At 42.8% G+C, this 24,256-nt stretch overlaps 1 protein-coding gene across 1 annotated transcript in view; it reads left to right on the top strand.

Annotated features, from left to right (window-relative positions):
• DRD2 (dopamine receptor D2) overlaps positions 1-22,875 on the top strand; it is a 29,650-nt gene extending 6,775 nt beyond the window's left edge. Inside the window, exons 2-8 of the mRNA XM_054803083.1 lie at positions 15,218-15,530; positions 18,522-18,631; positions 19,154-19,290; positions 19,970-20,160; positions 21,037-21,123; positions 21,777-22,116; positions 22,682-22,875. Coding sequence (XP_054659058.1) covers positions 15,249-15,530; positions 18,522-18,631; positions 19,154-19,290; positions 19,970-20,160; positions 21,037-21,123; positions 21,777-22,116; positions 22,682-22,875 — 1,341 coding nt within the window. The 5' untranslated portion in view covers positions 15,218-15,248. The remainder of the gene's footprint in view (positions 1-15,217; positions 15,531-18,521; positions 18,632-19,153; positions 19,291-19,969; positions 20,161-21,036; positions 21,124-21,776; positions 22,117-22,681) is intronic.
• Positions 22,876-24,256: the final 1,381 nt, after the last annotated feature.

Below are 24,256 nucleotides of genomic sequence, written 5' to 3'. Positions count from 1 at the left end.
ATTTTAAATTACAAAGCAGGCATACTCTTAGGGACGCCCCTGGCAGTTGGGTCTGGCTCTCAGAGACACAAGACTGGGTATTGAAATAGCAGCACACAGCTCACTGGCTTAAATAGAATAACATCAGCTTTACACAACTGTGTATTGCTAAGGGTTGCATGTTTCAGCCACATAGAGTCTTTCCCAGACTTGTCCTGGGTCCTTGTGTCCTAAAAGAGTCTGTAACGTTGTGCAATATGTTTTATACTCAAAACAATAGGCGGAACCAATGAGTACTTTGCAGGACAAGGTATCATGACGACTTCATCATAGTGAGAGCTCAGTTGGCATAGACATCTTTCGAGCAAGATATGAGGAAACTGGGAAACTTTTACTATCCTTGTTGCAAAAGAAAGTGTGCATATAGAGCAAATTCAGTGGGAAGAGGCAGCACTCCTTTAAAACATCTTATTCTGATACCCCCCATCACAACATTGGTTCTGGAGAGCTGTAAGAACCAGGGATAGCTGAAAACATGGGCAAAACTATTTCCATTGAAAGTTGAACTAAATTAGTATTTTGCAGAAAGTAATTGCCTTTCTCACACATTTTCTTTTTTTCTCCCCCTGCTCAATATAAATTCAGTAATTTCTTCACTAACACATTTTGTTTAGCTGCAAAAGTTCTGGGTTTGGAGCTTCTGACAGAGGTTAATATTCGTAGAAGAGAGTTCACTTCTGTCACTGGCATTTTACCATTCCCTTGTTCCACATCACCAGTAAAGTTCAAATATTTTTTCTAGAGTACAAACATATGCATTTCCTTCGAAAGATATTTTACTAATAAAAGGAGAAATCCATGCAATGACAATGTACAATTATTCATTATGTAGGAGGATGTTTGTCTACATATGATGTCTGTTTCTTTGCAATTTCCTTTGTCGTCCTTTCCAAGTGTTATTTTTATTTATCTGTAGGTTTTTTCTCCTCAGTGTGAAGGAAGAATCAATTAGAAAATTACAGCAGTAAAAGACAATGACAAAAAGGATTATAATAAAGTTAATATCCTTTGCCACTACATTTTGCAATTCAGTTTACTGTTGAATTTCTGATTCGGAATGCCTCAGAATCATACCCACAAAACACATAACAGACATTGTTTGTCGAGACAATAAACATACTTTAGAAAAAAATATTAAAAAAAAAAAGAGAGAGAACATGCAAAGGAAATGTTAAAGCAAAGCAATTACTAAATATCTGCAATTACTTGGACATTTCCATCAGCATTCAGCATCCACCCCAGAGATATGATCCTGAAGACATCCTTAATGTGTCAGGTGTGACAACACCTTGACTGCTTAGAATGTGTCTGAGTTTAAAGTGAGTGAAAAATTAAAGCCATAGGCAACAACAGTAACCCATGATTACATAGCAAATCACATCACTTACAGACAGGATTTTTTTTTTTTCCTTCCCGGAGAGAACCACAGATTCACAAGGGGACCCATGTGTGCAGGATGAGCATATAAAAGAGAACATCTCCCCTCTGCACTGTTGCAATGCACTTCTTTTACGTAGACAGGGGCCAGTGCCTGCTGGAGGTTTTGCTTGGCCTTCTATGCTTGTTTCACCTTCAGCAAAGTAGGACATGTGTGTTCAGGTCACGCACATTTTGCTTTTAGTCTTCTGCACCCCCTTAGTGATATTGCTGATGAATTAAACAGCCACTGAAGACAGCATTGGATTTAGTTCTGCCTTACCTTTCACAATAACTTGTACCTAGCACTCCATAATTAAAAACATTAGTGGCTCCGTGTAACGTTTCATCTGAAAGAGTATCTGCTCTCTGCCAAACAGGGTGAAAATATTCATGACTTTCTGGAGCTCTGTTAATGACTTTGTGGATTAAAGGAATATGGAAATAATACAGAATTCATAACTAGAACAGGTCCGGATTACTGGATTTATGAATAGGATTTGTTATGGATGTTGTACGCACTTAAAGGCCTCAGATAAAATGAAGTATTCACTGTATTAGGTGCTAGATGTGCACACTGCAGGAAATGGTTCCTGCCAGCCCGAGCTTGTACTTCTTTACAACTTTCATGGCTGAAGGCTTTTTTTGGCTATTCCTGACAACTGAGCCCGGATAAATTCTACTGGAGGAGCTGCCAGTGCAAATGACATTCACAGATACTCTGCTCACCGCTTCCACTTGTAACCTCGGTCAGTAAATCCGGAGGGTTATCGGGCTGCAGGCCAAGGGTGCTGGGGCTGATCAGTTCTGCAGACAAGCCAACCCACCGCTTGTGTTGTGGGCTGCTTCGTGCTTGCACAGAGGGAAGCCGGAGCCTTTACAGAGGGAAGCCGGAGCCTTTCCAGGGGGCCTGGGTATTCCCGCGGTAGAAACAGCAACACCAACAATGTTTCGTTTCTTGTCCTCTCCTGTTGCTCTTTTGTGGCTTTAGCTTACAAACTTTTCAGGGCAAAATGGCTCCATTTTGTATACTAAAGCCTTCTGTATACTAATACCTTGCAGCAGGCTGAGAGTTTTGCTGTCAGTGTGGAAGTCAACAGGTAAAACTTAGGAGAGCCCAGTGATTCCAGGGCTAAGACAGAGCTAGAGAAACACAGGCAAAAGCCCTGGTTGTCAGCTGGCCTCACCAAAGTGGCTCCACTCCACTGAAAACCAAGACACACGAGCAGCGTTTCACTCATTCCTTGCCTTGAGCTTTGCAGCACCCTCCCAGAGCCCCTTCTGTGTTTAAAACTGAATGTAGTGTTCATGCAGCAAAGGCTGTGGCAGAGTTTACACAGGCTACTAGTCCAAACATAACCAGCTGGTGTGCGCTGGCCTCTTCTCATAAGAGGTAGCTAGCGTAGTAAAAAGTCCCGTAACCTATTCCCACTTACAACAGCTCTCTCCTCTGACCAAGCAGATTCTTCTGCAATTTTGAAATGGAAATGACACAAATCATTCAAAAAATTGACCATCTTTTGAGCATTGGAGCTTTGAATAACCTTTTCCCCTGGCTAGGGATTCATCAGTGATGCTAGCAGTAAGTCTCAGGGGGAAAATACATGTCTTTTCAAGGTTTCTACTAGCTGTTGGATTAACAGGTCCTGCTCCCCCACTGAAGAATCAGCCCAAAGCCATCAACTGAGCAAGGGGTGCTCTAGCAACAGGCTGGAGACCGAGGAGACCAATCTAATCTTAGGCTGTGATCTGCACACGTGCTGTAGTTAGGCTTCAGAATGCTAATGAGCCTGCCTGAATTTTAATAAAGGCCTATGGGAAAAGTTCGGTTTAGTGCCTTCTGCCTAGTCCAAGCGGGCAGGACAGATAAAATCTCATACCATTTTTCTAAGATCTTACCTCAGGAGGCGGCAAAATAGCCATGCATTCACCTGGGAAACAAGTCGTACCACACATGATGGAAGCAAAATGCCTGCTTTCCTGCGGGTTGAATCACCCATACAGATTGTCTGAGGTCTTTGAAGAGACACAACAAGAAAGCTGTCTTCTCCTTCCACTGCCAAATTTCACAAAACACTGGAGAACTTAACGTGCAGAGTAAGACTCCTCTGCTCTTAGATACCAGCCAAAAAGTTCAAAGGCCGGGCAGAGAAAAATACACACACACCCCCCCTGCAATGCATAGACAACAACCTCTGCCCCCACTCTGCAGTGTAACCAGATGACCATCTTTCTTTAGGAAACCAGGATAAACCCACTGAAATCACTTAGCTGGTGAAGGGTTCAAAAAGTAGCAACCGGAACCGGATGGCCTATATAGAATGTTGAAGAGCTTCAACAAGTAAAAACAAGTAAGAATGAACACTTGATTTCGTTAGACGTGTTTGAAAATCCTGTCCTCAAACACTGTCAGGATGAAGGCCACTTTCTCTTACTCCCCTCTGTCTCCATGGGAGGCACATCAGGGCACAGCTGTGAAGCAAGCTGAGCATGGGGCCCTGAGAGCGCAGGTGCTGGATTGCTGTAGCAGGAGCACAAGGGAGTGCTTGACTCGCAATCCCAGTGAGGGATTTGATGGTGAGTCAGGCGCAGGCAACATCGACATCATAGAGGGTTATCTGATCACACATGACACTTCTTGTCACATTGCATCTTTCATTAGCTCAGCCAAAAGGCTGGGGGGAAAAGTTGCCTGCCTCCTTTCTAGCCTGCTTCCCTGCTGTATGTTCAAAGGGAGTGGCTGTCCTTAGGTGCCCCAGGGAAAAGAGGAGTGTGAGCAAGGAGTCACTGCACCATCATCACAGGAGGACATGTCTGTGAATTTCCCCAGCCTCTGCAATGTGAATGACACCAGGAAATGAGTCCTATCAGGGGTTCCAAAGGCAAGTTGATAACTCTCTGTAAGCTCATGCTCTGTAAAATTTACACTCTGCTTTTTTTTTTTTTAAATTTGTTCCCTGGCATTCTCAGTTGAGTTTTATTTGAAATGTTGCATGTGGCTCTTTCTCTCTCACACATCTGCTTGACATCCAAATACATATGCTACCTCTGCTACACAAGCTGAAGGACAAGTCCATTTGAAATCATGAAAAAACTCCCTTTGGGAAGAAAATCATGCCTAGGAGCAATAAGTCTTCCAAGAACATGAGCTTTAGTATCACAGCAAGTAACAGTGAGAAAGATCTGCTGCATTGTGAATTTCTGCCTCCATGGGTAGACTAAATTGAACAAAGAGGGGACACGATGCAACAGCATTAGGATGGAAAGACAAACTGGAGAGGAAATGTATACTGCGCATATAAAAGGTAACAAACCATTTTGCTTATCTGGAAGACATTCAAGAAGGTTAAATCAAGAAGTTCAGACAAACACTCATCACAGAATGGCCAAGTTGCAGAGCAGGAACCACATGACTCTCCAAGTCCTTTCCAGCACTATGGCCATGACAACAGACGCTGATTTACAGAAGCTGATGATCCAGTCCAATTCCTCTATGGCTGAAATCCCACTCTGTGGCAGGAGATGCAAAAGGATGGGTCCAGAACTACTTCTACTCACATTTTGCTTGCAAAGATAACAGAGGTGGGTGTTGGAAGTCAGGATTTAAGCTGAACAGTGGAGCTGATTTGGGTCAGGGATTAAATGATTAAAGATCATTAGGATTTGAAATTTGAGGACCACTGGCTGATCTGTATAGAAGGAATACACAGAGCCTCCTCGCCTTCCCTCTGCTGATTGTAGCCTGTATTTGCACTCATTTGCCATGAAGGACAGGACAGTCATTCATCTAATGTTTTCCTGAAGCTTCAAATCCAGGGAAGTGGCACTTAGAGCAAGAAGGAATCACATGGACGTTGTGCCGATTGACACACCTTCTTCATATCTTCTACAAAGAATCTATTAAAAGGGACTTCATGGCAAATATTAGTCATATATGGTTTGGGGCAAATACCCACAAAATCTAAGGGGAGGGAAGGGGAGGGAAAAAGAGCTCTCCTTTTCTCTGGAAATCACTTCTTTTGGCAAACATTTTTGCAAACAAGCTTAGTGATAGGAGTGGCAATGAAAAGAGCAGATGTTAAATGAATGTTAGATGAAATAAGTGGAAGGTAAATATTTGATCTCCTCAATCTGAATTATTATTTACTTTTAATAAAATATGGCTGAAGGACTCAGAGCTAAAATATCCTTGTGCTAGGTGCTGCATAAACACAGGAAGCCTGACTGGAGGGGGCAAAAAGGTTTATTCAACTATGGAATTAACACAATCTGTTTCTGCAATCAAATTAAGTTATACACTTCAAATGCCAAGCACCACAATGTACAATGAACATTAAACAGATAAAACCAAATAATTTTTAAAAAATCCTTAAATATTTGCCACATTTTAACCAGTACTTAAAAGTAAATATTTTGTTCAAATTTCTGCCGCCTCTATACATAAACACTGGGAATGGGGAGTGAAGAAACTAAACCTTTTAAATTCCTCAAAAAGAATACAATTAGCTCTACTACTGATTAAAGTTTATTGCAGACATTGGTGGATGGTCTCAAACACATAACAAATTCTAAAAGAAGATTGATCACCAGTATCATAAGGCTGGGAATTTATTAGATTAGTCAGAGGCTCGGATCTAGTCAGAGAGATTTAGCATTAGGATACATATAAAAGAACTAAGAAAAAAAATGGGCTTTTGTACAGAATAGGATGTTAGGTCTATAGTAATGCAATACTTAATAAGAACCAATGTCTTCCTAGTCAGAGGACCTGTCTCTGACAGCAGCCATCTCCATGTGAGAATGCAGGAGTGAAGTGATATGCAATACCTACACTATTAATTCACAATCTTATCTGCAGCTGTTACGGATTTCATTAGAGCCTGCAGTGCAAGATCCAATTGTTTCCACAATTTGTTTTCAAACAAGTCTACCATAAGACTTTGGAATGGGTCTTTGTTTTAAAGAAATAAATTCTTCACCTTTAAATACTGAAAATCAAGATCTGTGTAATATTTCTGGTTGGGTGTCCAAAACTGAAAGCACATACAGTCAGAAATTATTTTAAAAAATCCTTGTCTGCCCATCCTTTCCACCAAGCTGAGAACTCTTTAAGTGGGCTGCATTTGGAGTAGCTCCAGATTTGCGACATTCTTACTCTGCCAAATGCTCAGAAAATTAAAGCTTGCCCTGTACCCGCATATTCTTAAAGAGTAATAGGAATCAATGGCTCTACTCCAGCAACCTGCCAGGCAGGAGTCACATCTCTCTTCTGAATTACAGGTGGGCAGAGGGAGTGATGGGGTTTTTCTGGAAGGACATTATTTCTGGAGGAAACTATTTATACCTGCCTCCATTCTGGAAGGAAAACTGGTGATTTGCGAGGTAAATTGCCTTTCTATGTTTGAGATGACTGTGCATTTGCCAAGTCTCCTTTGAGGAGGGCTAGCACTGACACCACATGCTGTAATGGCTGCTGTGATGGTTTAAGAGCCCATGCTAGAAGTCTTGGAAACCTGATCTGAATTTTCTAAAAATGTTTGCAAAATGTATTCTGAACTTGGGTAACAAAAATGTTTTGAGTTAGATATTTTCAAAGAAAAGGGCACAATTTAACTAAAATTTCAGAGCTGACAGTTATTTTATATTTTTTTCTCTCATTTTTATGTGAGATGTTTTAACAGGTTTGAAATCCTGACAGATCCTAAAAAGCTCTTTTACCAAAAAAATAAACCCAAACCAACCCACTACAACTTTTCCTTGCAAAAGTTAGTAGTTTTTACTGTTTAACATATTGGAATGAGAAAATGTTTACATTGGAAATTCCAAGTAATTTCTGATAAAACCCTATGACAAGCCTTTAATTAAGGGTGAGATTTGCAAAGGATGTGAAATCAGGAGGCAATCAATTCCCAGTGAAATTCAGTCTTAGAACATCCTTCTCCAAACAGTCCAGACCAATATGTACACTGGTTTTCAATAGGGAGGGCAGTAACACATTCTGTTCCCTTTTTGCCACTTCTGTCTATACTGTAGCAGTCCTGGGAAACATTTTGCTCCATCAGCACTGTACCCAGGGATAATGGACAAGTGCTTTGGGAAAAAGAAAAACTTCTTCCCTCTCCTCCTCCCTGCAACGCAATTTCAAACTCAGGTGAAAATTCATGGCATCGTAGGGAAAGAGGGATGATTAATGCACTAATACCACAGATGGAGAACTGAGAAATCAAGTGACTTCTTGAAGTCAAAAGCGTCAGAACAGCTACATTAAAACCAGGAATTAGCCTTGCAGTTCTTGAGTTACAAGGCTATTGCAAGAAGATCATCCTGTCACCCACTCCCCAGGAAGGAAACTCTCTTTGCATTCCAGAGAAAGGAGCTCAGGCTGCTGTGGTTGTCTTCACCCTCTGTCCCTGTGCTGCTGTTGAGGTGGTGATTCGCATTACAGAATTAGTGCAGAGTGCTCTGAACGATGCAATTATTGAGAAGTAAAGCGCAGTGTATAGAAAATATTGTGGCATCGGCGAGACCGGTTAACGTCAGTGACTCAAAGGCCTATGTGGCTCGAGTGCATTATATACAAACCCCATGCTAATAGCACTTCTGAGCACTTACAGGAGGAAGTGCTTAGATTAGGTGCTTTACAGAACACCCTGGGGGGGCGGGGGGGTGGAAATATGCACACTTTCTAGTAGGAAGATCCAATTAGATATTATGCAAGACCAAGTGAAACACAGCAATGTTTCTGAATCAGAAGCAAGCAATAACTGTGGTTAAAATGCCTTGCACTTGTATTTCAAATAACAAAGGATCTGAAGAATGGGGAGCAATATAGAAAGGCAGGAGAGGAGGAGGCTTTTCAAGAGGCTTTTGCAAGGAGATGATGGGAAGAAGTGTTGTATTGGATAGATACAAAGGTTGCACAGCGCTGAAGTTGGAATTCATCCCCACCAGAAAACCCCAGCCTTGTCAGGATCTCTGAGTCTAATTTTTGTACCTCTAGGTGCAGATGTAGCTAAGCCTACTGCTTGCGTAATCTACTTATTACTGGAGACTTACTTACCACTAACAAAATGCAAGGAGTGTAGAAAGTTAAGTTTGCACAGTACTGCCTTCTGAAGAGATACAGTCACTGCTCAAAACTGCTTCAAATGTAATTACTGCCAGGACCTCATCAGTCATGACTGTCAAATCCCTGCTGTATTTGCATGTACTATCAGTGCCTGGGAGAGTCAGGTTTATTTAAAGCCACTAGGACTTTGCTTGTTGTGTTCAGTGTATCAGCTGATCCTGGAGTGTCAGATGCCAAGGCAAGTGGCCAGGATTTTTCATCAGCATTAGAAGCGGCAGTGGGTATTATGGTTCTTGGGTCAAGGCAGAATTTACAATATTTTCCTCATTCCTGACCTTTCCTCCTCCTTCTCAATGTCTGCAGATGCTGTCCCCTGCATAGAACTGGATGGGAAGAGGTTCTTAGTGCTAGCTGTTACACACCTTCCTTGCTCTCCAGTGAACCATGACCATAATCTATTCACAGCATAGATTATCAATTCTGGGCTTACATGCAAAACATAGTGAAACTACTCCAGAAGCTGCTTTCCTCTGCACAGTGCTCCTGAACAGAGAAAAAACCCAGCTCCTCAAACACATTTTCCCCTTCTCTTTCTCTTCCACCACCTCCCTACTCCAAAAGCATATGTTATTTCCCTTGATTGGAATGTCTCAATTGCATTCTCAGTGGAGCCCAGTAAACAGCATCAAGAAGCATCTTCAGGACAGAAAGGATGTCAGTTTGACAGCTTTCCTGTGGCCCATTGATTCAAAAATTTCAGAGGAAAACGACAATATTCAGGGAGGCATTGTACTGTGCAAATTTTGCTTAGACATTGATTTGTGTGAAACAGAAATGGCTTTGGAGCAAATCTGTCTCTAAACACCTTTCTCACATAGTCCTAGGCTAGACTTTCAGTAACCTGATGGGTGCGTCTGGGAAGCAGCAATTAGAAGGAAATAGGCACTCTGGCAAGAACTGCATGCAAGAAATACCTTGGGAAAGGGAGGTAGAGACTGTTCTGAGGCTGCTGTGGAAACACCTGCCATCAGGATATTGTTCCTGGTGGGTTTTGCAGTTGTTTTCCTGTTAGGTCTACATACAGTTCAGTCACTGAGGCATTTTGGCAATCAGGAATGCCAAGATGCACAGCGTGACTGCGTCTGGAATGCACAGGAAAGCTTGGCCCCTGAAAGCATGCTGAACCAGCGACCTCCCCAGATCACAACAGTGCTGCTAGCTGCCTGCAGCCCCCACCGCACGCTGCCTGCCCAGGGGAGCTGCGACTCAGATGCTGCTCAGGCATCGCGGCAGGGAGCAGAGTGTAGCTCCCGCAGCCGCATCCCTCAGCTCCTGCTCCTGCCTTTACCAAGCTGCTCCAGGCTGAACTCCAGACTTCATCTTAAATGTATTACGTCTGGGGCAAAACCTTAGGGAATTTAATACTGTTTTATGAAGAAGCAAAGGCTGACTGTGTGTTTGGGCAGCCAGGCCCAGATTAGCTCTGAAGGCCACAAATCTTTACCAAACAGAAATCAGATGCTGCAATGACATGTATCATACTGTCTGCTAGACGCTGACGCTAGCTCAGGACGAGGCCTGTGAATATTTTCTGCCTGAGGCTGTTTGTGAGCAGACTAAAAGCCAAAAAGAGTGTCACACCTTTGCTATTTCTGAGAGAGAAAAAGACATTTGCACTGAATCAGGGCATCTCTGACCTCGCATGGAACTAAGAGCAGAGGGCAGACCCATGATGTTGTTCAAACACAGGCGAGCTGTAGGTATGAGTTTCTGCTGGAGCCTTTTGCCCTCTGCTTCCCAGTGAGCTATCTGGTACGTCTATCTCTATATGACAGAGCAAACTCTGCTTCTCTGCTTAATACACATTTCCATGTTTCAGATCTTGCCAGAAAGACAAACAGTTTTGTTGCTGCCAGTTGTGAACATTACACATTTGCCAGGGAGATGTCATGCTTGTTTGCCACAAATGTAATTAGACGATCAATCATGAGGAGCCAAGGAGAAATACCGGCATTGCAAACAAATGTATTTTTCAGAGTGCTCTCTGAAAAGAACAGGGAGTTAACTACAAAGGAGAGAAAATGCCCTGGCTCTGCATTCACAGCTTCTGTCCTGGCACCCTTTTCCCTGTCATTTCCAGCAGGCAGTAGTAGCCAGACAGCAGTTTTCCTCCAGCTGCTGAAAGACATCCGGGGATGTTGGGATGGGAACTTGTTGAGAGAGGCTATTTTCCTCTGGATGGCAAACTGCTTCCCAGTTAGGCCATGCTTGAACAGGGACACTCAAGGAAGTTAATGTAGCGGGGACTGGCACAGACCAGGGTGTACACCTGCTCCAACAGAAGGGGAAAACAGCAGAGAGGCTCTCTGCGATGCAGGCATGCTGCTGCACTGCTGGCATCAAACGCAAGGCTGCAACCTTGCTGCTCTGTCCTGCCCTTGACCTCTCCGTAAATCCATATTGGGATTAGCTCAGCCATACTAAAAATCTGTGTGGACTCTTTGCGGGAATTAAAGTGGCTTTGCTGCAGTTAATTCACAAAGGAATATGTTCCATTTCAGGACTCTACCCACACCTGCATCCAAAGTCTCAGCTAAAACTGAGACTCTGTTTTGCCTCTGGAAGTAGCGTACAGGGATAGTGAAACTCAACAAGGTCTCACAAGGACAGTGCATAGCAAGGTGCCATTTGTATTACCTTTTCTCTGTATTTATCTTCCCTCTGCCTCCATACGAAAATGCAGGTGCCTGCACAGACACAGTAAAAACCACTTTCTTTTCTAGTCAGCTTTTTTAAGTGCTTCTTTCTTCTCTACTGAGAAACTGTCAGGAGAAAAATAAACTGTGCTCCTTAAAGCAGTACTGAAGGACTCACAAGACACTCTAATGGCCACCAAAATGCTTCCAAATGATGCCATTTCTGTGTCTGGAGAAATGATTATTTTTAGGACTGAAAACTCAAACTCTCAAAAGTTAGGAATTAAAGAGTTGTCCATGTAATTGTAGTTTTGTACCATATGGATATGTACTAGATATAGCCTTTAATTGCATGATCACAAATTACACTGTGTTTTAGGTTCCCTATTTCATGCAAAATATTTGGAATTTTTTTGGCTTTCATTTTCCCAAATTAAAACTTTATTTTTAAATAGAAACACCAAACCTTTTCATTTGTACAACATTCAAACATAATATTTTAACTTTCCTCATGCTGATCAGCTGCATGAAAAGACAAAAATTCTTGCTGTAAAAACAGTTCTACGGAAAGAAAAAAAAATCTTGCAGAAGCTGGAAATGGAAGAAAATTTTGCTTACTTTATCCAAGACCTTCTATATCCTCCCTAACCCCCATCATGTAAATGCCAAATAGATGGACACGAGAGATTAGCTGTATATGGTTCCTCCAACTCTGCCACTGAGTGGCCATGTCCTGTAAAATGAGCAGGGCTAGAATTACTGTGGATATAACTCACCCTTGTCTCTGGCCTGTTCTTCATGAAGCACAATTCTGTTTTGTGAACTGCAGTCAGAGGTCAGAAGGAGCCAGAATAAGAGCAAGGGGCTGATCCTGCACATATCAAATCATTCCACTTCTTTTATACTTTCAAGCTAATTTTCCATGTTCCTGCTTTTTTTTTTTTCATCCTGCATTTTATGCATGTTTCTGCCTTCTCTAGATAGTTTTGCATTATCGAAGGGCAACAGGAGAAAAGAAAAACCTGTTGCTGCATTTAGCATTGATTTTTCCCCTTCACTCTGAGTCACATAAGCTAACATTTAATTAATTTCTGACACTTTGACAGTTTCTAAGACGACATTTGTAGAGCTATCAAGTGCCGCTGATAGCACTGTCAGACAGACACTTTTTGAATTATCAGCTATTAAGGACCCATATGCAACAAATTTCCAAGGATTATTATACAAATTGTTCTCTGAATGAGAAAAGCACACAAAAGCTCAGTGAAACATAAAGAAACCATTGTTCCCAGGTAAATTTGATATTTGCAAATGTTTTGCTATTTTGATCACTTACATGGTTTAATAAATCAAATTCACTTTGTCTCTTATTAAGAAAATTAAATGTCCTGTTTTGGGATGTCTGAGAACATGACCAGATTTTCAAATCACAGTGGTCTTTATGGAGGTACAGCTTGAGAAATATGGAATCCTTGATTTTAGGAAGTGCTGAGCAGTGAATGAGGTCCCTTCAAGATCTCTCAAACTAGAAACCTCAAAACCAAAGCAGCCAAAATCTCCAGATGCTTTTAAACAGCTCTTGCCTTTACTCTTTGAGCATCTCTCTGATGTGTCACTATTTCTTGATGTATGACTACTTCAGGCCCAGGTACAGATCTCAATACTTCACTTTCAAACACACAAGCAAACCTGGCAAGGGGCTGAAATGGTCAACGTGGATTAATGCCATTCCTGAGACGCTCTGCAGCTGTGGGTGGCAGTTCGGGTATGACAACTCTACTTTTGGTGGCCTCACTAAGCTAATTTACCAGTTGAAATAGAAGCTCTGTTTCAACAAATGGGACAGAGCAGTATTTCACCTTGCTCAATGGCACAGCTATGACTTGATGTTAGCATTTGTCTGCCTCTGCTGTATGCCAGAGCTGTGTTGTTACGATCAGACTGCTCCGCCTGCTTGTCCTTGGAGCATCTGGCATTATCGGCTCTGGTGAGCTCACGGAACCTATTAGCTCACAGAGTGAAATTCAGCTCAGTGCTCCTCTCCTCATGGCCTTTGTGGCTCTCTGAAAGGCAGACTCAGGTGCATGCCAGTCAGATCTGAGCATGCCCAGTTCTGCCTGTACTACCGGCTCAGTTATGCAGAGAACAAGGATGATTTGCAGACTGCGGTAATACTCATATTTTAGCCCATACTGCTTCAGCAAACCCACATCGTGAGGTTTTTTTCATCCCTTCTTTTTCTAAGTGTGTAGAAACTCCAGCAGGACCTAGACACGATGTGGAAATACTCAGAAGACGGTGCCAACCGTCACAAACACCCATTGCACAGATCCTACCCTGGGAGATCTTTAGTGAGCCCACCTAAATGAGAGCCAAAAGAGCCTCGCCACACAGCTAGGAAAAAGTCTTTCCAGTATGCCAGAGCCAGTGGCCAAATATACTGCAAGCTCATTGCAAATGTGGAATTTGTTTTTCGTATGCTGGCACCAGACAAAGACCCCAACACAGACACCTGCTACCAAGGTCTGCATGATGTAGCTTAACTTTTAGCCAGTTTCTTACAATGTGGACATATGTGCAGTTGGATGCCAATGATCTAGGGATATGCAGAGTCCCGATATCACTGCTTTGCATCACCTGCTGGCCTAAAACCCATATAACCTCATGGGCATTCATGCACCTTCGCTAGCCTGCACCATTGAGAAATATGACCTAAGAGATATCAGTTCTACTGTAGTGTATCATCAGAGCAGAAACCACAACCTTCCCTTCACACACCACATCCCCCACTTCAGCTTTGTTTATACATCTTCCTCAGCAGAGAGTAGCTTTCACTGCCTGCATTTGCAGCTAATAACTCACAAACCTCTATATCCAGACAGCAACATTTCTTTAGAATATTGTTTCCTCATCTATGTTCAGTCCATTTTCTTTCTTCTTCCTCTTCACCCATAAAAAATGCCTGTAAGCCTGGGAGCTGATCCATAGCCAGTGGAAACCAAAGGAAGGCCTCTTGGTGACAGCCCCCCTTACTGTGTGCCGAAAATGGCCCAGCTAAGGAAGCAGAGCACAGAGGCAGTCCTGGGAGACAGAAAAAGTCCAAAAGACTAAAAGACACTTGCAGTTGTCTTTGCTACGCCTGCATAAAACAAACACAAAACCCTAAATAGGTTCTAGGGAACTCTGCAGCAAAAAACATGATTTATTTATATTTTACCTTTGAAAGAGTGCACAGCACATGGCCATTGGCCAGGAGAGAAATGATGGTTTGCCGTGATGCCACAGATTTCCGAGGAGACCTGTCTTCCCAGTGCCAGGAGCTACAGAGGCTGGGCTGTGGGATGGCACCCAGTCGCGCCCCCACCATTTTCCCCTTTGCACTGCAATCTCACTGGGGGAACGGCAGAAAGCAGGCACTGTCCAGCCCTGACTTCAAAACTGCTACTGTCAAGTTTCATTATCATCACAATTTGGTTCACAGTTTTATTTATTTATTTATTTATTTCCCTGCTGGAGGAAAAAAATAAGGAAAAGCAATGGAAAAAAACCAAACAAAAAAACACAGCCCAAAGCCCCATGAAGCACATGAAAAATAAACAAAGAAGTAGGTCATGGCACATCTGCCCTGAACTGTGCACACCTAGCATGATGCAGTTAGTGGTTAGGAACGTCAGGGGAGCAGACACAAAAATCCCAGGCACTCTGCCCAAATTGGCTGTAACACAGAGTAACTAATACCCCCGGCCACAGATATCTGGGGGGTGAACCAGAAATAGAAATTAACTTCTTGAATTCCCACCTAGGTATCTGACCCTCAGTTCAGCCTCCCATCGGGGTCTTCATTGCATTTTCAGTCAGTCAATCATTTGCACACAGGAATTCAGAGTAGGAGGAACAGGCTCCGGAGAATCCCAAGAGTGAGGTAGCACATGCATAATTGTTTTATTTTTATTTTACATGTTGGCATTTGACTGTCTTTTCAACATCTTTGTGTCAGGGTGGAGCTGGAACCTGGCACTTTTACCTCCATGGATCCCCTAAACCTCTCTTGGTACAACAGTGACATCGGTGACAGGAATTGGAGCAAGCCACTCAACGAGTCCAATGCAGACCAGAAGCCTCAGTATAACTACTATGCCATGCTACTCACCCTCCTCATCTTTGTCATTGTTTTTGGCAATGTGCTGGTGTGTATGGCTGTGTCCAGGGAAAAAGCTCTTCAGACTACCACTAATTACCTGATCGTGAGTTTGGCAGTGGCAGATCTCTTGGTAGCAACTCTGGTCATGCCTTGGGTGGTCTATCTGGAGGTAGGTGACCCAGTTTTCTTTTGCAGTACTGAATGTTTCTGGTGAATGGGGAGAGAGAGAGAAGGTTTAGCAGCCTGGACATCAGCTATTTCAAGACCTCCTGAATTTCCCAAAACAAAAGTGGTTTTAATTTCTTAAGAGTCGGTCAGATTTTTCCAGGAAATGCACATGACAGCAGATGACAGGCTGACTTGAAAACACACTGTTGTTCCGAGGGCTAAATTACAATCCAATTGCATTGAAAATCTGGCCTTTAAATAGAGGGGTCAAGAGCAAAAGGACCCCAATTTTGTTTTCAAAACTACATGGATGAACTGTTCATTCCCAAGCATAAGAATGAGTCTGCAACAACTTCATGGGTTACATGCAATAAACTGCATCAAATAGTAATCAAAACCCTATTTCTGAAGGACTAGTAGTAAGAAGAGCAGGCAATTGTAGAAGTAGGATGTCAGTCTAGAGCTTTTATGTCACAATGTATGACAGAAACGGAGTCACAAGTGAGCTACTTTTCACATTGCTGCCATTAGCACGTCACTTTGGTTCAAAAGAACTCTATGCTTCTGCACACAGAACCATATTTGAGTGGCACTGTGGTTTGTGAAAGCGAAATACTTCCAAGACTGCCACCTGTTTACTTGATGGCAAATGACTTTTGCAACAGTAAAGACCCTGCAAGAATGAAATGCATCTCCAGAGAAAAGAGTAAGAGAAGATACACAGCCCCTCCCCCTTGACCCCCTTTGCTGGGATGCTCATGTTCTTCAGTCAGCTGGGAGCTGGCACGCTGGTGGCAATCACAACCAAGAGGGAGTGAACAGTGGTGAGAAAGCATAAGTCTGAAACTATATTGAGCTTACAATTAATTTTCAGGTACTTGTTTATGAGAGAAAATGATAAAACAGAGAGGATAGCAGGGGAAGAAGCCATAATCAATTAGCCCATTAAGTATTAATGCAAAGCAAAGCAAAGCAAACCCGCTGACATGACATAGGCTGTTGAGAAACCACAATACTAATTATCACTCCAGTTAATTATTGTTTTGATGGCACTTTAAAAATGTAAAGCATCATGCATCTGCTAAAGCTTATTAACATGACCACAGGCTGGTTGTGATTTCAGTCAATGCCTCTGGGACTAGTTACACTCTTCTATGATATTTGTCTTTTGCAACAACCCATTTTAAGCAGAGACTTATGCTGTGAGAAGCTCTTGCTCTCTTAGGCCCAGCTATAAGAATCTCTCAGACACTTCTTATTTTCATGTGGAAAAATAAAGCACAAATGATGTAAGATGCTTTACCCTTTCTGGGCTCATGTGTACATGGAGTTGAACAGGAACCTCAGCTTCTTTAATCTACCAACTAGGACAATCAGGCCTCTACATCGCAGCAATACTTTTTCTTTTTTTTTTTTTTTTTAAATTTACTTTTGCACTTTCTGCTCTTATCCACACTCTGCTAAACCTACTGCTAGCTTGAAGCAACAAAAAACCATGACAAATACTTGCAGATAGAGAAGAACCCAATGGACTGATGTGGGTTAGGCACACTGTCGTCCCTCTCTGGGTCTGCAATCTGAAATAAAAAGTGGGCAGAACCCTTTGTTCTGTAAATATCTTCTTCAGGGTTTTTTTGTTTGTTTATTTGGTTGGGTTTTTTTGGCTTTGCGTCACAAGCTCGGACAAAAATGAAAGTCAAAAGGAGATCCTTTTAAAAAAACAGCCTTGATGCAAACAAGTCTTCTACCTCCAAACTTCTGAGGTTTCTCCTACATGAGTGAAAGCACTAAGAGAAAGATGCTGCAGTTTACAGCATCTCCGATAAACTTGAAAGTATGCGTTCAGGAAACTGATTTTGCAGAGGCTTATATCTGGCTGGAAACCTTTGCCGTTGGGCAAATTCCCATCAAAGTTACTGATGTAACTGTCTCTTAAGTGCTTTTTTAATCACTGAGTATTCATCTGTCACTCAGGCTTCAATGCAGTCATTCTTTCTTCCTTCTTTATGCTGCCTATGGTTATGTATATCAGAGCAGAAATAACTGAAGAATAGATATCTTATTCATTCTATTTTCAAATGCAGTAGGACTCTATTTTTATTAGAGGGAAATATACTTTTTTCATCACATGTCAAATACAGCAGTCCTAATAATTGCTATTAAACTTAATTGGCAAAGTTCGGTTTCAATAGCAAGATAAGCGAAGAGAAAAAGGCTACTGGTAACTGGAAGTGTTATCATTAGTTCTTTGTCTTTATCACAACATGTAGTGTGTCAAAGACTTTTCACTCTGAATTAAATTCATTTCGTTCACAAAAAAAATATGCGAGGAATTTCTACTCTGATTTTTTAAACTAAGAAGTGAAGGAAAGCTCCTACTTCTCTATTGTTGATCTTTGTTACGTTTAATTGCAAAAAAGTGTCTAATAAAAAGCTGTAAGTACAATTAGAGGTGCTCAGAATATAAAATCAATGTATTTCCTTCCTAATACTTCTTTGCAATGCCTCAGAGACCTGTTTAAGCTCCCACATAGTTCACTCTGAGGAGACTTGCATTCCCTTATGTCATTGGAATATGACCCCAATTTTATGTTTGCTGTTTGGGCTGCCCAACTCAACACAGAGTACCAGGATGCAATTAGGAAGGACAAAATCACACCAGCCCTCAGGTGAATAGTCTAAAGAATGGTTTGGATGGAGCAGAGTACTTCCTTTGTGGCTGTGCCATCATTTGAGACCTTCAGACTAGACAGGACGAGGTCCTGGAAGGCACTCAATGGCAAACAAGCCTACTTGACACAGCATGTGACTGATTGCATGTGACCTGATTCCAGCTGGAACTTCTGTAGACAAAATTTGGATCCCTCTTGAACCAGCAGAACTCCAGCTACCAGAAAATGTCTATAACATTGTGCAAAATTCTCACTTTAGACCTTCTCAATAGCATGTCCTCAGTGAATTCTTTTACTGACCTTATTCTCTCTCTTTGCAGGTGGTTGGTGAGTGGAGGTTTAGTCGGATCCACTGTGATATCTTTGTAACCCTTGATGTTATGATGTGTACTGCCAGTATCCTCAACCTCTGTGCCATCAGCATTGACAGGTGAGGGGCTCCATGGCAGCAAGTCGTGTCAAATCCACAGTAGCAAGTCACAGCCATTTTTATATGGTCTAATTTTACCTGTGACTCAGAGACTTGAAAATGGTGAGAGCTAGTGTTGTTGATGTCTTTTGAAGAGCAATTTAGAGGACCTAAATGAGGTCTGAGCAGGGATTCTGTCAGAAGCAGATGCAGAAACACTGGTCTTGAGAATGTAAATGGAATTGTCTGTATATGTCCCCATTAGTTCAGTCCTTCTGTTTATATACTTGAATGGTGAAGCAGACATCTGTGGGAAGGCAGTAGCTCAGAAAGAGTGGAAGAAAAATGCTATGGTAAGCTGACCCCAGCCTCATGCCTTCCAAAACAGGGAATGCAGACATCTTGGAGATTCGTGAAACCTGACTTGCCCCATATTCTCTTGCTGGACCAGGCTTTCAGACACAGCAACTATGTGTAATTTTCCACAAAGTTTGTCAGCACTGCAGAATAACAATAGGGTGGGTTTGTATCTTTACACCGCAGGTACACAGCAGTAGCGATGCCAATGCTGTATAATACCCGCTACAGCTCGAAGCGCAGGGTCACGGTCATGATTGCTGTGGTCTGGGTGCTTTCGTTTGCCATCTCCTGCCCACTCCTCTTTGGCCTCAACAACACAGGTGAGTGTTATGCTACCTCCAGCTTACTACTGGCATCTTCCTGGCTTTACTGAGTCCCCAGATAGTCTCCTCTTACAAGTCGGGAATAAACATGGGGATCAGGTTTTAGGTGTATTGGGATGTATCCATCCCTGCTTCATGTGTCCTCTCCCGGTGTCATTCCAGATTATTTCTGTCAGCTGCTTCTGGATCTGTTTCAACTCTTGCTGCTTCAGACCAGTGGTTTAGACACATAAGAACTGAAGTTATGTAGAAGTTTACACAACACTCATCAATGTTACATTAACATTCGTCCACTACAAAATCAAAATCCCTCTTATATTAAACAAAGTGAAAAGGAAAAGTCATGGAACAAATAGCTTCACTGAGACAGGAAAGAAAAGAACTGGCTGTTCAGCCATCAGTTTCATAGGAAGACTGGATTGCATACAGGATGCGATCAGCGGGCTTTTAGTTATAAGGCAAGCAATAGCCAGGGACTTTGGGTTGTATGTGACTCCCTACGAACCAAGGGGAGTTTGCTGTTCTGGTACCACTTCCAGCTGACGGGGTGGTCCCCCCCTAGACCCCCTCTCTCTCTGGGTATCTCTGTGCCTTCTGAAAGAGGGAGAGAAGAGGAGGAAGCCAGTGCGAGCTCCTAGCAGCAGGGACAATGAGCCAGAAACTTTTTGTCTTCCAGATGAGAATGAGTGCATCATTGCCAATCCTGCCTTTGTCGTGTATTCCTCTATCGTCTCCTTCTACGTTCCCTTCATTGTCACCCTGCTAGTGTATGTGCAGATTTACATAGTGCTCCGGAAGCGCAGGAAGCGTGTCAACACCAAGCGCAGCAGCCACGGCCTGGACTCAGACATGCAAGCCCCGCTGAAGGTAAATAAACCTCTGCCTTGCTCTCAGCTATCTCCGTCCTTTCCCCTTCCTGGTCCACTTCATTCCCCAAAGCACTTTCTCCTTTCCCCAAATGACACTGGCTGGACTAGGTGAAATACTGGATCACAAAGGTAAATGCTGTGTCTGGTGCCATTTTGGAGTCCCAGTTGCACACTCTGGATTACCAGGTCCCTGGTGGGTGCTTCACAGGCCTCCCCGGATCTCAGGGGATGTTTCATCAGCAGATCTGCATTAGGAGCTGCTTCATTAACCAGACTGCATTTCCTTTGGCTCTGCTGAGTTTGGGTTGGCGTACCCAAGACTACAGGCTATACTATTTTCTGAGTCAGTCCTGCTGTTGTGACAAACAAGTTCAATGGAAATTGTTTGCGTGGCTGGGGTGCAAACTACATTGCTGGTAATGATACCTCTGCAGTGAAAACAGCCTCTCAAAGCATGAGATACGTATATAAGTGGAGTCCAGCTGAGCGTGTTAAGTGTGAGACCGCTTGTCAAAACGCTACTCTTGCAGCATGTGCAAAAACAACCAGTAGGAATGTATAGTCCCAGAGGACTGCCTCCAAACTGCATTGCCTCAGAGGCCAGTGCCATGTTAAGCAAAGGAGGCAGCAAGACAGGGATAGACTGAAACCTAAGCACATCTTTGTGGTTTCCTTCCTTGGTGAAAAGCACAAGGGATACTTGCCTCAATTACTGCTGCTTCAGACTAGTTTTCCATCATTCTTAGCACCTTAGTCACACTGATTAATTTCTCCTTCATGCCCTGTGTTTGTATTTCCACTTTCCTCCCTTATCAGCTTCCCTTCCCAATTACTATCTGCTTGTGTAACCTCTGAGCTGGTGCTTGCCCCTTAGGACAAATGCACTCATCCAGAAGACGTCAAGCTCTGCACAGTTATTGTGAAGTCCAATGGGAGTTTCCAAGTTAATAAGCGCAAAGTGGTGAGTGTTAAAGAGAAGTGGTAGCTTTTCAGAGCATTTAGCTTTCCCCTTTTCTCCTCTCAGGACACAGAATAAATATATGTAGGGTGGGAGAAAAATAAGCTAAGAACAAAGGTTACCATTCAATCTCAAAATTTAAATATTTTTCCCATTCCTTAGAGTGAAGCAGGGGGTTTAAGATCATTGAGCTCAAAAAGCCAGACTAAGCTCACCTAAAGATCAGCTATGAAAACCATGACATTTTAACATTTTGTCTTTGATTTTCTTTCCCTCTCTGGTATTTATTTTACTTCTTGGACAGCATTGCCTTTGTTGGGTTTTGCTTGTTGATTTCATTTTTATTTATTTATACTCTGAAAACCTAAATAAAAATTTGTGGGGAGTGGAGACAATGTCTCTTCCCATTTCTTAGCATCTTTGTGCAATAAAGGAGAGTAACTCGCTGCAGTTCTGTCGCTCCCATCTACCCAAAAGTCTTCGTATCTGTAAACACTTTACAGCCCTTTCTCCAAGCATCTACCAAAAATGTAGGGAGAGAGAAGAGGGATTGATTGTTCTTCAACATCATCCAGCTTCACTCTGTAAGGAATGTTTGTTCCTCCTCTCTGTGTATTTATCTGTCTTTATGTTGTGGACATTTGATTTTTGTCCAGGAGGCGGAGAGTCACATAGAAGAGATGGAAATGGAGATGGTGTCCAGTACCAGTCCCCCTGACAAAACCACCATCAAACCAGTGGCACCAAGTAACCATCAGTTGGTTGTGCCAGTTGCTTCAAATCAGGGCACCAACTCAACCCTGCAGGCACCCTTGGACAGCCCTGGGAAAGTAGAGAAGAATGGACATGCCAAAGAAACACGCCACACAGCTAAGGTCTTTGAGATCCAGTCTATGCCTAATGGCAAGACAAGGACCTCTCTCAAGACTGTGAGCAGGAGGAAACTGTCACAACAGAAGGAAAAGAAAGCCACTCAGATGCTAGCTATTGTACTCGGTGAGAATGCGTATTGGCTTCCTCTTGTGTTTCTGCAGAAAACTGATAGCTACCCAGGATTAGGGTAGCCAGTCTGAATGTCCAGTGCAGACTGTTTGTACAGGCCTCCACAGAAACAATTTCACTTGGTACATTAGAGGATATTTAGGCAAGTAGGCAAGAGGCTGCCAATAGGAAGGCTACCTCCTTCCTAGCTAGGAACAGTTCACAGTGCTGTACAAAAAAAGGCTCTGAAAGTTGTCCATCTAGGGGGTGCCGAAAGGCAGCTGGGTGCAGGAGCAAGAGAGCTCATGGGCTCTCTAGAACACAAAAGGCAGCATAGCTCAGCAAGAAATTGGCACCTCCAAAGGCCAGGTTTTTTGATGTAACTGGTCTAATTACATCAGCAAAGCTGTTCTTTAATACCTGGATACTCTGAATATAGACGATGAGACTTAACCAACAGAAGGCTTATTCCTCAGAGAAATATTTTTCCTTTATACCCAAATGAATCTTACTGTTCTAATAGTCCCAAAATTTGTCCAGCTTTCAGCAATCAAAATCTGTCTTTTTCCTTTTTCCCCAGGTGTTTTCATCATCTGCTGGCTCCCATTCTTCATCACTCACATCCTGAACATGCACTGCAATTGCAACATCCCCCCAGCAATGTACAGCGCCTTTACATGGCTTGGATATGTCAACAGTGCTGTCAACCCAATTATTTACACCACCTTCAACATTGAATTTCGCAAGGCTTTCATGAAGATTCTCCACTGTTAAAAGTAAAAACAGCAACTACATTTTTAAGAATGAGAAAAAAGAAACCAATGCCATTCACGCACACAAATGGGCAGCCATGGAGAGGTCTCGAGCTCTTGTATTGGGCATGAGGCCTACAGTGTTACAACAATGCCATGCCCATGTACCTCTTGGTGGGGATGTAACCAGGCCCTCCATGTGGGAGGTTCTCTCATCCCTTGAGGTGACCTTTGGACTCTGGGACACCAATCCCAAGGGCACTTTTCAGAGCTACCCTCACACTGTGTTTAAAGCAGAAGCAAAAATCAAGACACACTCACTTGATTCTTGTCTGTGGCCATCTAACCTTGAGTGCATTAAACACAGCCAGTCGCAGAGCCATGTGAAGGTAGCGATAGGTCACTGCCGCTACTGGCTTGCGTGTTATGTCATTGATACAATTCTCACCAAAGACAAGACCATCTTTTCCGCTTTGCAATAGGAGCCAGACAGAGCTTGCGGAAACTCCATGCAATAGCTTTGCCTTCACCTTGAGCTGACTTATCCAGTATTAAACTGCTGAAGCCTTGAGAGAAAAAAAACTTTAAGAGGGCCCTAAGTGGGCTAAGAAGGTTCTGCCACCTACAGATCCAATCCCTGCCACAATGTGGACCTGCAAGCAATCGGCAGAAGGAAGAAGAGGAGCATAAGTCTCATGTGGGACCACTACATCAGTGTAAATATGAATAAATAGGATGAATTGAACAGAAGCCCAAGCCAAAAAATAGATGGAGAGAAGCTAAAGAAGTGATACCTTGTATTGCATGGTACACATTCAGATCAAACAGTACACCAACTATCACCTATCGTCAGCCAGCCCAGCAGCAATTTCTACCCACCAGCATTTCATCTCCAGTTTCTTACAAGAAGTTACAAACCTAGGCGAGGAGTGTTAGTGTGGTGAATGTAGAAACATGAAGACAGTGTGCCAGTTGAGGCATCTGCAGCCATGTCCATCTCAGATGTGAACTTGGACAAGTCAGCTAGGTTAGGCCCAGTTCTTCTCACCTAACTTCAGGGTACCATGAAGCCAAGGACCACCTCAGATATGATTTGCCTATGTCTCTCAATAGAGAGAGTGCAGAACAACATCGTGCCTAATTTAAATTAACAGTAAATGAGATAAAACTGTGTGTTTTGGAAAAAATCAGAATAAAAGCCTAAGAAAGTCCCTAGCTGGACCTGCTCCCGTGTCCAAGTTGGACTTCGGAAAGGTCTGGATGTTTCCAGTATCCCTCACCCTCTGATTATCTGTCTTTCATGGATGAAGACAATGGAAAACCCATAACAGCAGAATTTCACCATGCTGTGGCATTGCCAAATTCACACTCATTTACTAATTGTACACAGTTCACAATATATT

This window comes from Grus americana, chromosome 24 (assembly GCF_028858705.1).
Source record: "Grus americana isolate bGruAme1 chromosome 24, bGruAme1.mat, whole genome shotgun sequence".
In the NCBI taxonomy this organism is placed as follows: Eukaryota; Metazoa; Chordata; class Aves; order Gruiformes; family Gruidae; genus Grus; species Grus americana.
This window is presented reverse-complemented; position numbering and strand designations above follow the sequence as displayed.